At 49.6% G+C, this 15828-nt stretch overlaps 1 protein-coding gene across 1 annotated transcript in view; it reads left to right on the forward strand.

Moving 5' to 3' along the window:
• Window positions 1–357: 357 nt before the first annotated feature.
• LOC122390800 overlaps window positions 358–15828 on the forward strand; it is a 37093-nt gene continuing 21622 nt past the window's right edge. The window contains exon 1 of the mRNA XM_043384111.1: window positions 358–444. Coding sequence (XP_043240046.1) covers window positions 361–444 — 84 coding nt within the window. The 5' untranslated portion in view covers window positions 358–360. The remainder of the gene's footprint in view (window positions 445–15828) is intronic.

The following is a 15828-nucleotide window of genomic DNA, read 5'->3' on the forward strand; positions in this document are numbered from 1 at the left end:
TAAGCGCCCCTCCCAACCAGTAATACCTCCGGTTCCGTCCCCATGATACAAAGCATTGATAGACTGCAACTACCTATTCATCAGTGCCTATCTATAAGTTCGAAAGTGGCCACTGCTATAACTACGAGTTCGGACGGGATGATCTCTGTGACCTCTGCAGACGCCCCCCCCCCTTCCCGGCGGCTCCAGTGTCTGCCTGCCCGCCGCCGACATCCCCCCACCACAGGTCTAAAGTCTACAACCGGTCTATAATTATTATCCACCACAATATGCCACATCAGATCGTTAAATTACTTCCCGCTGCACAGCGCACCGTGTCCACTGTGCGCCCATGACTCACGTTCCATGTCTGTGACCTTCATGAAGCAGCGCTCAGTGTTGCAGTGTGGGGCAGAGGGCTGGGGTGTGGAACGAGTGCAGACTCTGCCAGCAACCGATAATACGGTAAGGGGTCGGGATAGGGGGTTAGGAGACCCCTTATCAGTTATCACTCGTCAGGGGGTAGTGACACCCCATTTATATTGATATTTGACATCAGATTCTCGCCGTTATATCGTAACAAAGACAGTGTGCAGAGCCTTACTGCGCATGCGCCCGGGGAAGTCCAGTCAACTGGAATGGCGCAGTTGGTTTTGCAGCGGACGAAGGGGGCAATGAAAAGGGAACGGGGTTTGGAAAGAGAACAGAACGAAGATTTAAAAGCTCCTGCTCAGAGGTGGAGCGGTTGGGGGAGGACAATGCTCCCCTCCCCCTGTACCTCGCACATAGGCGCAGGGGCGTAACCACGCTAGAAAAAAATGGTGCGGACCAACTCATAGGGGCGCCATCCTTCAAAGGGGGCGCCATTCTTAGAGGGGGTACCATCGCCTATAAAGGAATAGGATGCGAAAGAGGGGGCCTTCATATGTGAAAGCGGGCAGTGGCTTAGCCAGAGGGGTCAGGATGAACGTTTCCCCCTTCAAGTTTAGGGGGACCGGGCCCGAGGTGCCTTGCGATGCAAATTGGCCGCTGGGGGTCCATGCTAGTCATAATTCAACTCAGAAGGGCCCCACAGGGCTCGCAAGAGCACCTCCTGGCAACTAAGTAGCCAAGTTAATCTCCAAAAGGGACCCACGCCGGCTTCTAAGGGCCCCTTGCCGGCCTCTGAGCCAGGGTCCCTTACCGGACTCTGAGGACCCTTGTCGGCCAATTAGGGACCAGCAGCTCTAAGAACCCCCCACCCGCCTGTGATGGCCTCACCATTGGCGGCGGAACGGGGGGGGGGGGGCACCGGGGCACCGTGCCCCCCTTTGATTTTGGCATTTTAACATTGGCCCTATGGGCGTTGCATGGAAAGAGTGGGACCAAAGGTCGACAGTGTCCCCCCGCTTAATTGAAGGTGTTCCGCCGCTACTGACCTCGCAGTGGCTGGCAAAACGCCAATAAGTCGGGTGAACACTCGACCGTATTGGCCTATTTACATCTCGCTTCCAGAGGGAGACGGGGGTTCGTAGTAGGAACGCCCCTCTCTTCTGCCGTCCGGACTCTGATCAAGCTACAGCGTTGTAAAAAAAAAACAATCGCGCGTGCTGCCCGTGAAGAGAGAAAATCGATGACAACCCAATTTTAAAGGTGAGGGTTATCGGTTGATGTTTCAGGTCAGGTCAATGACCCAAAAGTCGGCAAAATCGGGACCTTCCAGGACTGCGTAGAGTGGGATTGTTACGTTTTTTTCTTCGAGGTCCTGATAGCTCATTCTATTGAGTAGATTCGATCAATGATCGAATATTCGAATCCTCATGCATCCCCATGCATTCGGGGTAGGTCGGGTCAGGTCATGTCAGGTCAACCAGAAAACGTCCTGCCGGCTATCCATAAGGTGTTCAGCACCACTGATATCTTCCCAAAGCTTGCGATCATACGACGTTGGCAAAGCTTGCGATCATACAAAGATCATACGACGTTGGCACCAAAACCATATTGCTAATGTAAATATTTGTGCTAAATTTGATTGCAGCTCTAAAAAACTACTTCAGATGCACTTCAATAAACAAATGAGTAAAAAAAAAGGCATGCGAGACCAATGACCTTGAACTGACCATAACGGGACCTTGGCGCTTGCCATAAAGCCTATAAGCTACACTAGCATGAATTATCACGTTAGTTCAGTTCCTGCGAGATTTCAGTTGGCGCCGTGAAACTCGTCCCATAGCGAATGTATAGTGCGAGCTGCCTTGCCAATGGTGTCGTCCCGTGGAGCGAAAAGCTCCCCCCCCCCCGAAAAAAAACGACGAGTCGGAACAGAAATAGTTCAGTCAGAGCGCTGATTTTATATGGTTTCAGCGGGATCTCCTGTTACTGATGAATGTTTAGAAGTGATTAGAAGTCTTAAAGGGACTGTCCCATCTTTGCATTAGTTCTGAGTTGAGATAGCCAAGTTGGCGGCCAGGTTCAGAAACCACTATATATCCTGGTCGCAATATCCTTAGTTTCGTGGTGTTGAAGAAATTCGTTCCCTTCATTTGAAAAGTGGGCCTTAGCTAAGGCCCTATCTCTTAACTATTAACTAGTGTAGCTCAGCCTTGAGTCTGTGAAATTGTCAACAACTTTGATGAAATTGATCGTCTGTGAAATCTGGTGAAATCAATGTGCGCCAACCAGTTTCAGCTAGCAATTCTCGTGTTGTGTTCAAAAAGACGTTCACAGTGAGGGGCAAACGAACACTAAAAAGCGAACTATAGTAATATCTCAAAATGATTAGTGCATTTTAATCACTTTTTCTGGAAGTTTTATACCTGGTGTCATTCACACTCTTTCCCGCTCCTGGGCGTTCCCCGCAGCACGTGTTCTGAATGACCGCTTTTTCGCAGAATTCAGAGATAAGTATGTGTACCGCGCAATCTCCGAGATGAATTCAGCGCAGAAATCGGGTCGATTCTACGTGCGACCTTCCAAATTATCCTCATCACTTTCGAGAGACTCTCTGGGCTCATGGCTGGCACCTGTGATTTCATTAAACCCCACATAAAAACCAGGGACGTCATAGGCGGCGGAAGGTAATTTGGGATGGGGCACACCTGCACACCTGATCCCTCCGGGAACCTAGGGTACCCCAAAATCTAGTTTTCTCACCGGTTTTAGGCCACTTGTTTTTCACCCCTTAGCATTTGCAACGAAAAATTGAAACGAAAACAGTTGCGAAGAAGTGAGATATTCCGTCTCATCTGAGTCAATGAACTACCTTTTTGGTAACCTGGAATAAAGGTTAATAAAAGCTTCCACACATGAGCTGTCAAGTGTCAAGTCAGGTACAGAGGGATATTTTTTATCTTTTTTTTTCCTTAAATAGGTACTAGAATACAGGTTTACGCGATAACTGTACGTTCGGATAGATATGGTTGATGGGGCCATTAGTTGGGTTGTCAAAACTTTTATGTTTATATAAGTAGGGTGGTGTTTGGTAGTTGCTTCTCTTAATTGTATAGTAGGTAGGGATGGGTTTTCGAGGAGCAATACGAATCCAAAGGTTTGGACATTGAATTATTTAAAAAAAAAACACGCCCGCCCGCCGCCAACCGCAAACGCCGCAAAAATAAAAACGACCGCCTCCAACCGCAAACAACACCGCAAACGCCGCAAAAAAACCGCCCGCATCGCGCGCCCGCCCGCCGCCAACCGCAAACGCCGCAAAAAATAAAAACCGCCCGCATCGCACGCCCGCTCGCCGCCAACCACAAACGCCGCAAAAAATAAAAACCGCCCGCATCGCACGCCCGCCCGCCGCCAACCACAAACGCCGCAAAAAATAGAAACCGCCCGCCCGACCGCCGCCAACCGCAAACGCCTCGAAAAAATGAAAACCGCCCGCATCGTGCGCCCGCCCGCCCGCCGCCAACCGCAAACGCCGCAAAAGTAAAAATGACCGCCTCCAACCGCAAACAACGCCGCAAAAAATAAAAACCGCCCGCATCGCGCGCCCGCCCGCCGCCAACCGCAAACGCCGCAAAAAAATAAAAACCGCCCGCATCGCACGCCCGCCCGCCGCCAACCACAAACGCCGCAAAAAATAAAAACCGCCCGCCCGACCGCCGCCAACCGCAAACGCCTCGAACAAATGAAAACCTCCCGCATCGTGCGCCCGCCCACCCGCCGCCAACCGCAAACACCACAAAAAAAGAAAATCGCCCGCATTACCCGCCCGCCCGCCGCCAATCGGGATCGCCGCAAAAAAGCGTTATTCTACCCATATACATGTCCTACCCTACCTATACCCTACCTACACCCTACCCATACCCTACTCATAGGCTCTATTCCCACCTTACTCTAGTGTATTCCTATAACCACCAGTAAGTCGTAACATAACATAACATACCTACGTTCTTAACATGAGCACTGTAAACTACTCTAATTGTATTCTATCACATTCGTTTGTTCAATATCATGGATATTATTAATGCTGTAAATGGTGAAAGGTTGTTCTCTTGAAGATTGCCAGGTAGGTAATCGAGTGTGCATACCTACCCAATAAGTGCGGCTCGCATAACCGCCCAAACATTCCTTTTTACTCGCTAGATGGCAGGAGCGTCAAGCGCCTGAATGGACGCTGTGCCGCAGTGCCGCGTCTGCCGTATCACCGCCTGAATGCACACTGTACCGCAATACTGTCTCTAGGGCATATGCACACATACAGATGGACACGTTTGTTTTGAAATTATTTTTGTTTTAAGTGTGACCGGATTTACCCCCGAGAAACTGATCCTGGATACGCCTTTAGCTAAGGAAAAGTCGCCAAATTTCGAACCCCTAAGGCGATTTTCCATCGACAGCAAAAATACTACAGGTGGGGGCCGATGCCCCCCCCCCCCCCCACCAGTAATAGGGTTGATCGATAATAATGTCTGATACTATGAAAAAGCAGGAATAGCTATAAGTAATTGATGTAACCCTAGCTGATAGCTGCTAAGAAACACACTGAACCTAATCGCACCAAACCTGCACTAAATTTGTACTTACCAGATGGCCGTCGTGAACCGGCTACTATCCATTGCGTGGCCACCCCACCTTTCCTGTTTCGCGCTAGATGGCAGAGCCATCAAACGCCTGATTGCATACTGTACCGCAATGGCGGTGCTGGCGAATAAAGCCGCCTGAGTGCATACTGTACCGCAATGTCGTGTCCGCCGCCCAACCTTTCCTTTTACGCGCTAGGTGGCAGAACTATCAAACGCCTGATTGCATACTGTACCGCAATGTCGCTTCTGGCGGTTATAGCCGCCTGAGTGCATACTGTACGGCAATGCCGTGTTGAAAGTTGGTTCGCTACTCTTAAATGAAAACACAGATTACGGTGGATATAGTGACGAAGAATGAGCGGCAGAGGATTTAGAAGCATTGAGACACATTATTAAATAAGACTACATGCCAACTTTCAGCGCAATCGGCCCAGTAGTTACCGAGATATTGCAATTGTTGCAAAACCAACACCTCTTCGTTTTGCACGTGGCACGTGCATAAGTGGTCACCCACGTACATCGGGAATAGTCCAATACTTGGTAGAAAGAATGAAGCTACCCTGCAAAAATTACCGCATGTAAATCGGTCAAGTGGTTGCTGAGATATAAGCCTCGCAAAAGCGTCACCACGGCCGGCCGGCCTAGAATACAGGTTTACGCTATAACTGTATAGATTCGAGACATATGTTTAAGGGGATTATTAGTTTGGTTGTTAAAACTTGTATGTTTATGCCAGTAGGGTTAAGTTTGTTTACTTACTTCATTTAGCTGTATGGTAGGCATGTAGGTATATGCGCTTTTCGAGGAGCGCTGCAGATCCGAAAGTTTGCTCGCTTCGCTCGCACTTTGCTCGCTTCGCTCGCTTGATAATAAATTTATTTCATTTACCGATAAAACCTGTACCAAATACCTGTACCTGCGCCTATACCTGATGCTAATCGAAAACCTGTATTCTTTAAATCCACAGAGTTGACTTCCCGAGCTGGCTCTCATCGTTTTCACTCAGTTTGGCAAGCGAAGAAAATGAGCTTAGAGCGCGTGCTCTCTGCTCGGCGCCGGCCTCGGCCAGCCTGGGGCAGAGATTCACGCGCTGAAGCCGCACCCGTGGTCCGATTGCGCCCATCTTTTGATACGATGGTCCGCCCCACCCAAAGTTTGTGGTCACCAAATTTCACGTCGCTACGCGGCGCCGTTCCGGCGCAAGAAGACACATGAGGCTGACAGACGCAGAGACAACTTGAAATTTATTAAAGGCCTGTACACATTCAGCTGCTGTGCTGTTGTCAGCCGAAAATCACTCACACTATTGGCTGAAAAATTGATGACGTTTTGTTGCACTTGCAACATGACGTCACCTCTCTGCTGCCGGCAGCATGGGCTGACGGGCTGTGCTGCTAAGAGAAAGCAAGTGCAGAGATGCCGAGCCGTCAGCAAAAGCCATAAATGACGCATTTAGACACTGGTAGTGGCGCATGAAAGCAAATCACGTGCCAGATTTTTATTGAGCACTGCAGATAAATGAAATTTGGACACCATGTTGGCGCTATTCACACATATTTGGTTTCATAATTAATTGTCGATACAAGACATATACTTATTACTTTCGCACATTGTCTGTAAATATTTTGATAATATATCTAACTGCTTAAGTATTGTATTAATAAAGAACATGAAGATGAGACGAAATATTTGTTTACAACGCCATATTTGTAAACAGTCAGCCAGTGCTGACATTTCTCATCAGCCAAATGTATACAGTTCCGTCAGCCAGAAGCGGTGGGCGGAGCCTATTTCAGCTGACAACAGCACAACAGCTGAATGTGTACAGGCCTTAAGTAAGACTAGAATACAGGTTTACGCGATAACTGTACGTTTTGACATGCATGATTAACGGATGCATTTGTTTGGGTGTAGAAGCTTGCATTTTTATTGGTATTATTTGTGTAGAACTGGGTAACTGCTTTTAATTGAACTGTAAGGCATGATGGTGATGCATGCGAGTTGTTCGAGCCCTTTGTAAGTTAGGATGTTACTCAATTCAACCCTACCCTACCCTACCCTTACACTACCCTACCCTACCCTTACACTACCCTAACCTACCCTACCCTACCCTACCCTACCCCTACACTACCCTACACTAACCTACCCTACCCTACCCCTACGCTACCCTACCCCTACCCTACCCCTACACTACCCTACACTAACGTACCCTAACCTACCCTACCCTACCCTACCCTACCCTACCCTACCCTACCCTACCATACCCTTACATTACCCTAACCTACCCTATACCCTACCCTACCCTACCCTACCCTACCCCTAGACTACCCTACCCCTACACTACCCTACACTAACCTACCCTACCCTACCCTACCCTACCCTACCCCTACCCTACCCTACCCTACCCCTACCCTACTCCTACACTACCCTACCCCTACCCTACCCTACCCTACCCCTACCCTACCCTACCCTACCCTACCCTACCCTACCCCTAGTCCCTACCCTACCCTACCCTACCCTACCCTACTCTACCCTACCCTACCCTACCCTACCCTACCCTACCCTACCCTACCCTACCCTACCCTACCCTACCCTACCCTACCCTACCCTACACTACACTTCCACCGACAGTCCAGGTTTCAGCTAAATCGGGCCAGAAACGGCTGAGATATTGCAAAAACAAATTAATTGTATTTACTGGCGAATCCTCTTGGCGAGCGGTGCCTTGTGTCGGCCTTCGTTGTCAAAGGTCAACGACCTCCCGGCTCTGATGCTTTTCACTCAGTTTTTTAAGCGAACAACTGAGCCTAAAGCGCGTGCTCTCTGCTCAGCGCCGGCCGCGCCCAGCCTGGGGCAGAGATGCACGCGCTGACGCCGCACCCCTCGTCCGATTGCGCCCATCTTTTGATACGATGGTCCGCCCCACCCAAAGTTTGTGGTCACCAAATTTCACGTCGCTACGCGGCGCCGTTCCGGCGCAAGAAGACACATAAGGCTGACGGACGCAGAGACAACTTGAAATTTATTAAGTAAGATTGTCTTCCATTCAGCATTTTTTTTTTGGCAGCATAGGGAGGACAAGCTGCCCCGACGGTTCCTGGCCTTTAATAAAACTTTGTGGGGCAATGCCTCCTCCGCCCCCCACGGCCCCAGAGTTGTAGGGCAGGCTGCCCCCATGCTGCCCCCGGCTCACGCGCCTATGCCGGCTGGAGTCTGGCAGAGTCGCGGGGAAATGCCTGTGGCACGCTCAGACGCGCTTCTGTGACGTCCGTGCCGGGCCACTCGCGTTCCGGTTACTGGTAGCTCGTAGATAGCTGCTTGATTTCTGAGCATTATGTGTGGAGGGCGTTTGGTGGAAATGTATGATGTATGAAGAATGAATGTGTGCTGTCTTGCACTGAAAACAATTTTACCCGAAGCTGGCGAATTAACACGCGCACCGACGGGGGTGGGCGAATATCCGCCCCCCTGAGGTTTTTCGCAAATAGCGGGAAAACCACGGCGCGTAGCGCCGCGAAATTTAGTACGACTATTCTCTCATCACTTTTACACATGGTGTGCAAGTTTGAACCTCCTAAATTTCAAGGTCAGGTCACCAGGTCACTTTGAATGACCCAACCTCAAGTTACTTTTTTGCACCTTTGTCACCGTGCCAGAGCTACAGTAGATGTCGGAGGCCTTTGAAAGTCGCAGGATGTTATAAGGTCATTAGTAGCTACAATTTGTTTATCTCGGAATTTTGATATCGATGACCTAAGGTCAGGTCAATTTCTCGACCTCCCCATTATAAGTCAATGGGGGAAAATCAACTCCCTGTTTTTACCACTAAAACGGGTCGGAATGGCCCCATAAACCATACATGACCTCATATACGATCAACCTTCACTACCTTGAGGTCTGTTTTGCTGTTGGGCAGCTGTGAGGTCATGTGACGTCATCAAAGGTCACCAACGGTTTTTTGCCAATAACTCCGTACAGGAACAAGATACAGCCACGCGGATGGTCTCATTGTGTTTAGCTCGTCAAGACATATCGAATGATATACATGATGACCTCGAAGTCATGTGACCTGAGGTCAACCTTTGACCTTGACCTTTCGAGGTCAACATATATATCATTCGATGCGGATTGACGAGAGGATCATGATGATGCCCTTAGTTTGTTCCTATATTGACTAGTTCGAAAGTTATTTGAGAAAAACTCTCTCCATACCTAGCGCCGCCATTTTGACCTTTTTGACCCCTGTGACGTCATCTTTGACCTGACCTGAAAATGACCTTCGTAAAAATTGTAGACCTTGTCCGTGCGTATCACTTGCCGTTTACCGCTTTTCGCTATCTTGCTTCGTTCTCGAGATCTCGGGGGGGGGCGGTCATCCGCCCCCCCCCCCGTCGGTACGAAGTTGGCGCAGACCCCCGTCGGTGCGCGGGTTAACCCTCGCCGGACCCAAGGCCATCTATAGAAGGTACAGTCACTCCCCCGCCGACCAATCAGAGACAGATCCTGAGTGACGTCACCCCGATGCTCGCCAGGGGTACTCCATTCCTTTATAACGTAAAAATGACTGTAACGTGCGTCTCTCTCGATTAATTGCTTATTGTTGTTTGTCTACGCTAACCGTAGCTTCTATTTTAGTGGGTTTAGGATTAAACAGTTTGCAGTTCGATTTTACCTGCGTGGTGGCCCTATTTCAATTAGACATCTTTAACGTTCATTACTTCACTGTATCTCTGCCGTACGGGGCCGACTTTGCCGACTTCGCCGAACGCCGCTGCGCTGTCGTGCCGCCGCGCCGCCGCCCAGCCGTGGCGCCGCGCCGCCGCCCAAAGCCGGTTCGTCACGGTGTCACGCATGTCTATCTTCTGAGGATTTAGCGGCGCGCGCTATTCAACTATCTCGGCTCTGCCCTGTACTTAACAAAGCTTTAGATCTACCGTTTACATACCTGTCCATCATAGTTTAGTCACACTTAGTCAGTACCGGGTGCGCCTCGGGCAGTGCACCTCCCACCTCCGACGAGGTAGTGACCAATCGCAAACTGTGTAACCATGTATGAAATGCTCTCCTGGCCAATAGTAAGCTGCCACGTAGGTTAGAAGGCTACGCCCTAAAGTTAGAGTAGTTCTGCTCTGGCCTCCCGGACGGAGGAACGGGGGAGAAGACCTAGAGCCACCATCGGCGCCGGACGTGTTACCAGTCCGGGAAGACCACAGGGCTCCACAGCCGCTGGACGCATAACATCTGCTCCGCGTGCTTGTGAGAAGACCCCCGGCGGCCACTGAGGCCGGACGTGTACCTGCATCGGTCTCGACCGACACTGTAGCTGACCATCTCGCTCTGTGTTGTGCTCGTGGACAATACACCTGGACCGGCAGAACATCTCTCTGGCAAGGGCTGACTACAACACCGGCGCGCCCCGCCCTGGGCACGAGAAACCGCCGTGTTACATTGGTGCCGCTGACGTCGGATTGCACCTGCCGAAGAAGCCGTCTTCTCACTTCCATCTGCTTCTTCGTGCGCCGATTCTATTCTTCAGTCCGAACTCTGCCGCTGACGAACTCTGCTGCTGACAAACTCTGTCGATGACAAGTACCTGGTCATCGTTGCTGAACGACAGCTGCTACTAGCCAGCTCTCACGGCTACTACATCTGCCGATACTTTACAGTGAGCCGCTGAACAAACTGCTCCAAAGTGAGTACGCTAAAGCTCGACATCGTTTATCTTCACCGGTGTCAGTCTAAGGTACAAGTACCTGTACCAGTACCAGTCATAAAGGGCTCTGAAATCAGAACTGTACCAGTCAGGCCCCAATCTGCCCGAGTTATACGGCAGTTATCACAACCAGCGCACGACCTAAGCCGCTGACAACTTTAACCGACTGTCTCTCGTCATCGAGACAAAAAGTAACAGGAAAGAGAGTTCAACTCGCGCTCTCCAACGAGGTCAACTGACGTCATCAGAGAGGTCAACTGACGCTCTTCTTCTTCGAGGCATCTTCATCGAGTGACTTCAAAGGCGTTCCACACCCAGCGCTACAACCAGACTCTCTCGCGCGTAATCGAAACAATCCGTCCCGGCGCGTATAGTGAAAGTGATAGTGGAGTGATAGTTAACGAGTGAACAACCCATCTTCGGCGACGCCATCAAAGGTACGTCTCGACATCTCCCGAGTGGCACTGGATTTTAATTTTACTTTTGCAATCTGAAAAGCTCAGCGTAACGTAAAGGGTTCACTTTATGATTTTGTATTTTTCGCTCTCAGTTGTATCAATCATGGCTCAATCCAACTCGTCCCGCCTGCATGCTCCTGGTTCCGGATCCTCCAAATCCTCGGTGAAGGTAACAAAGAAAAACCCCAGTGCTTCCCAACGCCAGCCTGCAAAGGACCGAGAGTTATTAAGAATAAATCCATTTGGCGAAAAACTAGACTTATGGCGTGCCGAAATGAACAAAGCTGACCTGTTCGATCTAAGTTCTAGTGAGCGAGCCGAACGCCTAGAGCTATTATCAATCATTAACGAAAGAGACACTTATCTTGGACGGAAGGATCACGAAACCCAACAGCGACGAGTCAATCAAGCGCCCATTCAGCCGGAACCTAAATACCCAGACCTTGATAAACTCAGATTCGTGTAATCGCTCCGAAAAGCACTAATTTAGGCCCCTTGAATAATCCTACAAAACGAAATAAAAATGTAAACGGGCCGAACAGAATTAGTGCAATTGATGACTACGCCTGAAATAGGACTACGATGTTGAGATAAGCCCTTATGATGTTGCAAGAATCTTTTTAGGGAGGCATTTACCGAAGAAAGGAATGAAACTTGTATATTAATTGGTGACCGAGTGCGGTCAAGTCACGCACGGTGACTGATGTTGGTCTGCTTTTCTGAGTAAAGTCAACAAACGTATGAGACAGGTGCATTGCAAATTTTCAGAACCCTTCAGCAGCAATAGGTGACCCCACTGTAATCTCGCCACAGTTACCGGACAGTGGAGAGCATGGACGTTATCGCTGCCACAGAGGCTGCACGATTAGGTCTGAGGTCTCGAGCCTCTCGAAGGGTTGTGTACGACGGAACGTACACCAGAGCTGCGTAATAGAAGAGACAAATGTCTATTTTTTTATCAGTGCCCTGCAATCGAGAGACGAAGGTAAAATCTGGAACTGATTGTCTGGCAGTTTAGCTAGCAATCCAAATGTCGTTGACGTTCAACAACCATTTGCCGTGATGTAGCACCATGATTGAGGTGACTCATCGGATTGTTACTGGAAGCTTCCGATTACTTAGTTTTTTTTTTGCATTGATTTGGCTATCTCTAGCTCGATGTAATAAACGGTCGTTGTGGTAGAGACCGTAGGAGCCACAACGATGCATTGGTCGTTGTGATTGGGACCATAGGTGTCACAGCGATGCATTATGGATGGATGTTTTTGCGAATCTACCTACCATTCCTCCCTTTGTCCTCCCAGCTTCCATTTCTCGAGACTATCATGAGCCAGCCATAACTTGACGAGTGTCACATTGTGCTCGGCTGGCTAGCAGAGCCGGCACGTGGTAACTGTAAACGATGCACCGGCATCATTCAGCGCCCAGTCTAGTGCCACAACGGATATGCCGTGACGGGCCACGTATGGCCAGGTGTGAGGCCTCTTTGTTTCCTTTCACCAATGTGCGTGCGAGTGTATGTGTATGGTGTATGCACGGCGCCGCGCCTGCATCACAATGGACCAAGGAACTATCCGGGTCACTGAACTACTCAGTGTAGCGCACCGAGCGCAACCGTGCGCTACCAAGTGACGTGTCCCGCGCACCAGCAATCTGGGTCACCAGTTGCCTCACCGGCTCACGATCCAGGTCATCATCTAACACCGTGGGCTACGATGACTCACGTCATGGACTGCAACCACTGCTTCCGTGCACTGCAGCGAGTGCACAAGTGCTATTCGTCGCGTTCGTCCGTCGCGTTCCGCGTTCGTCCGTCGCGTTTCCCACCCTCCCTCCCTGTGTTGTGTTCTCGTCGTGCCTGTTGTGTGCCTTGCGTCCTTCGCCCTTCAGGCGTCGGACTCTGCTTTGTCCTGGTCAAAGCTCTTGCCCTGGGTGGGGGAGGTGTGTAACGTGCGTCTCTCTCGATTAATTGCTTATTGTTGTTTGTCTACGCTAACCGTAGCTTCTATTTTAGTGGGTTTAGGATTAAACAGTTTGCAGTTCGATTTTACCTGCGTGGTGGCCCTATTTCAATTAGACATCTTTAACGTTCATTACTTCACTGTATCTCTGCCGTACGGGGCCGACTTTGCCGACTTCGCCGAACGCCGCTGCGCTGTCGTGCCGCCGCGCCGCCGCCCAGCCGTGGCGCCGCGCCGCCGCCCAAAGCCGGTTCGTCACGGTGTCACGCATGTCTATCTTCTGAGGATTTAGCGGCGCGCGCTATTCAACTATCTCGGCTCTGCCCTGTACTTAACAAAGCTTTAGATCTACCGTTTACATACCTGTCCATCATAGTTTAGTCACACTTAGTCAGTACCGGGTGCGCCTCGGGCAGTGCACCTCCCACCTCCGACGAGGTAGTGACCAATCGCAAACTGTGTAACCATGTATGAAATGCTCTCCTGGCCAATAGTAAGCTGCCACGTAGGTTAGAAGGCTACGCCCTAAAGTTAGAGTAGTTCTGCTCTGGCCTCCCGGACGGAGGAACGGGGGAGAAGACCTAGAGCCACCATCGGCGCCGGACGTGTTACCAGTCCGGGAAGACCACAGGGCTCCACAGCCGCTGGACGCATAACATCTGCTCCGCGTGCTTGTGAGAAGACCCCCGGCGGCCACTGAGGCCGGACGTGTACCTGCATCGGTCTCGACCGACACTGTAGCTGACCATCTCGCTCTGTGTTGTGCTCGTGGACAATACACCTGGACCGGCAGAACATCTCTCTGGCAAGGGCTGACTACAACACCGGCGCGCCCCGCCCTGGGCACGAGAAACCGCCGTGTTACATGACTAACTTCATTTGAAGATTGTTGGTGACACTCTACACATATCGCTCAGCCGTTGATGTCATTAGAAAGTCCAACCAATTTTCTAGCGATAAAAAGGAGCAGCAATATGCTAAGAAATGGCCGGTTTTAAAGATATAGACGATTTAAAAATCCTCTGCAGTTGCAGGAAAGCAACGTAAAAACGCATCGAGCTTATATTTTTACTATGAATAAATCATTTTTCATTAAAGGGACCCTCCCACCTTCAAAAAAGTTAATGAATTGGCATGAAAGTGATGTCGCTCGGTTCAGAAAGAGCAAAAACGAATATCTACCAAATTTCATCGAAAAATATTCACCGGTTTTCAAGATATTAGACTTTTACTTTTGTTTACTTTTTGGAATCTCCGCTGTTCCTAGCGACTTTATTTGAAAGTGCGGCATTTGTTGCGCGCAAAGCAGCATATACCATCGCGTGCTACAAAACGTTTTAGTCAAACATTTAACGGACGTTCGAAAGCCTGATGACGTCATCAGATTCCCGTAATGGTTAAGAGATAGGGACCACGCTGGTCCCACCCTGCAAGTAAAGGGAAGAAATTGTTTGAACACCATAAAGCTGCGGGGGTTGCGACCAGGATAAATGGTGGTTTCTGAGCCTGGCCGCAAACTTGGCTATCTCAACTCAAAACTAATGTTAAGGTGGGAGGGTCCCTTTAACCCTCGCCCGCACATGCCATTTTCCCATCCTAGAACGCACATGGGGGGGGGGGGTGGTTGCCACCCACCCCCCCGCGCCGTTTCGTTCCTGTTGGAGATAGAGCTTAGCGGTAAAGACCAAAAAGATTCTTTGGGAAGAGACGAATCCAATGATACCCAGTTTTACCTTCTCAGGTCAGTCATTGACCTTCCAGGTCAGGTCAAACTAAAAAATGTTGCTGTTTTAGGTCACCGTTGGATATCAAGCGCGCTGCTTGTCATATACCGATGACGATGCCGTTTTCTGGTGCCAAGCCAGCTAGAACCTCTTTGTCACACTACCCGACCAGGTTTTTGCTGCTGAGGTCATCTCAGGTCAAGTTAGGTCAAGGTCAATAATATGTGTTTGTATGTCTGTGTGTGTCTGTGTGTATACTGATGTGTGCACCGATTGTTTATGTGTCCATATTACATGAAATCATGATCTGAGAAGCTTTTACCAAAAATGTAGTCAAAAAATTTCAAAAAAAGTAAATTCAGCTTGCCTAAAACGCAATTATCTTAGATGACCTAGGTTGACCTTGACCCTGACCTTGACCTCTGTACATCGTCGAACAACATGTTTCATGATAGGTGGGAGGTAGGATTGGCATAAAAGGCCGAAATCAAGGTGTTCAAAGCTCACAAGGCCCATAGCCAACGCAAGATGTTGAGAATTGGCCATTTGGGTCATGACATGACCTGAAAAACAAGGTCATATCTCCGAAACCAAAAACCACAGAAACTTGAAATTTTCAGTGAACATCAAGAAAGGATAGAGGAGCAGCTATACGAAAAATCAGCCTTCTAGCTCTAAAAATGTTGAGTGCAGAGCAGAAAGACTACCTTGGGGGGGGGCAACCACCCCCCCCCCCATGTGCGGGCGAGGGTTAAGTTTTTAGATATGGTATCGATTTATTCAACAACTTTATTACAATATTTTTATTACTGGGAACTTTATTTCAAAATAATATTTTCAAAAATGGCAACTGTTGGCAAGTAGCTTTGAAGCGATTGTGGCGCACCGCGCCATTTTTGTCCTCAGGCCCCCTTATGATGTCATCAAAAATGGAGTGACATGGGCCTGGCCGGACCTATTGGTTTTCTACATACGTGCCGG

Source organism: Amphibalanus amphitrite, unplaced genomic scaffold (genome assembly GCF_019059575.1).
Source record: "Amphibalanus amphitrite isolate SeventyFive unplaced genomic scaffold, NRLGWU_Aamphi_draft 000409F_arrow, whole genome shotgun sequence".
Taxonomy (NCBI): domain Eukaryota; kingdom Metazoa; phylum Arthropoda; class Thecostraca; order Balanomorpha; family Balanidae; genus Amphibalanus; species Amphibalanus amphitrite.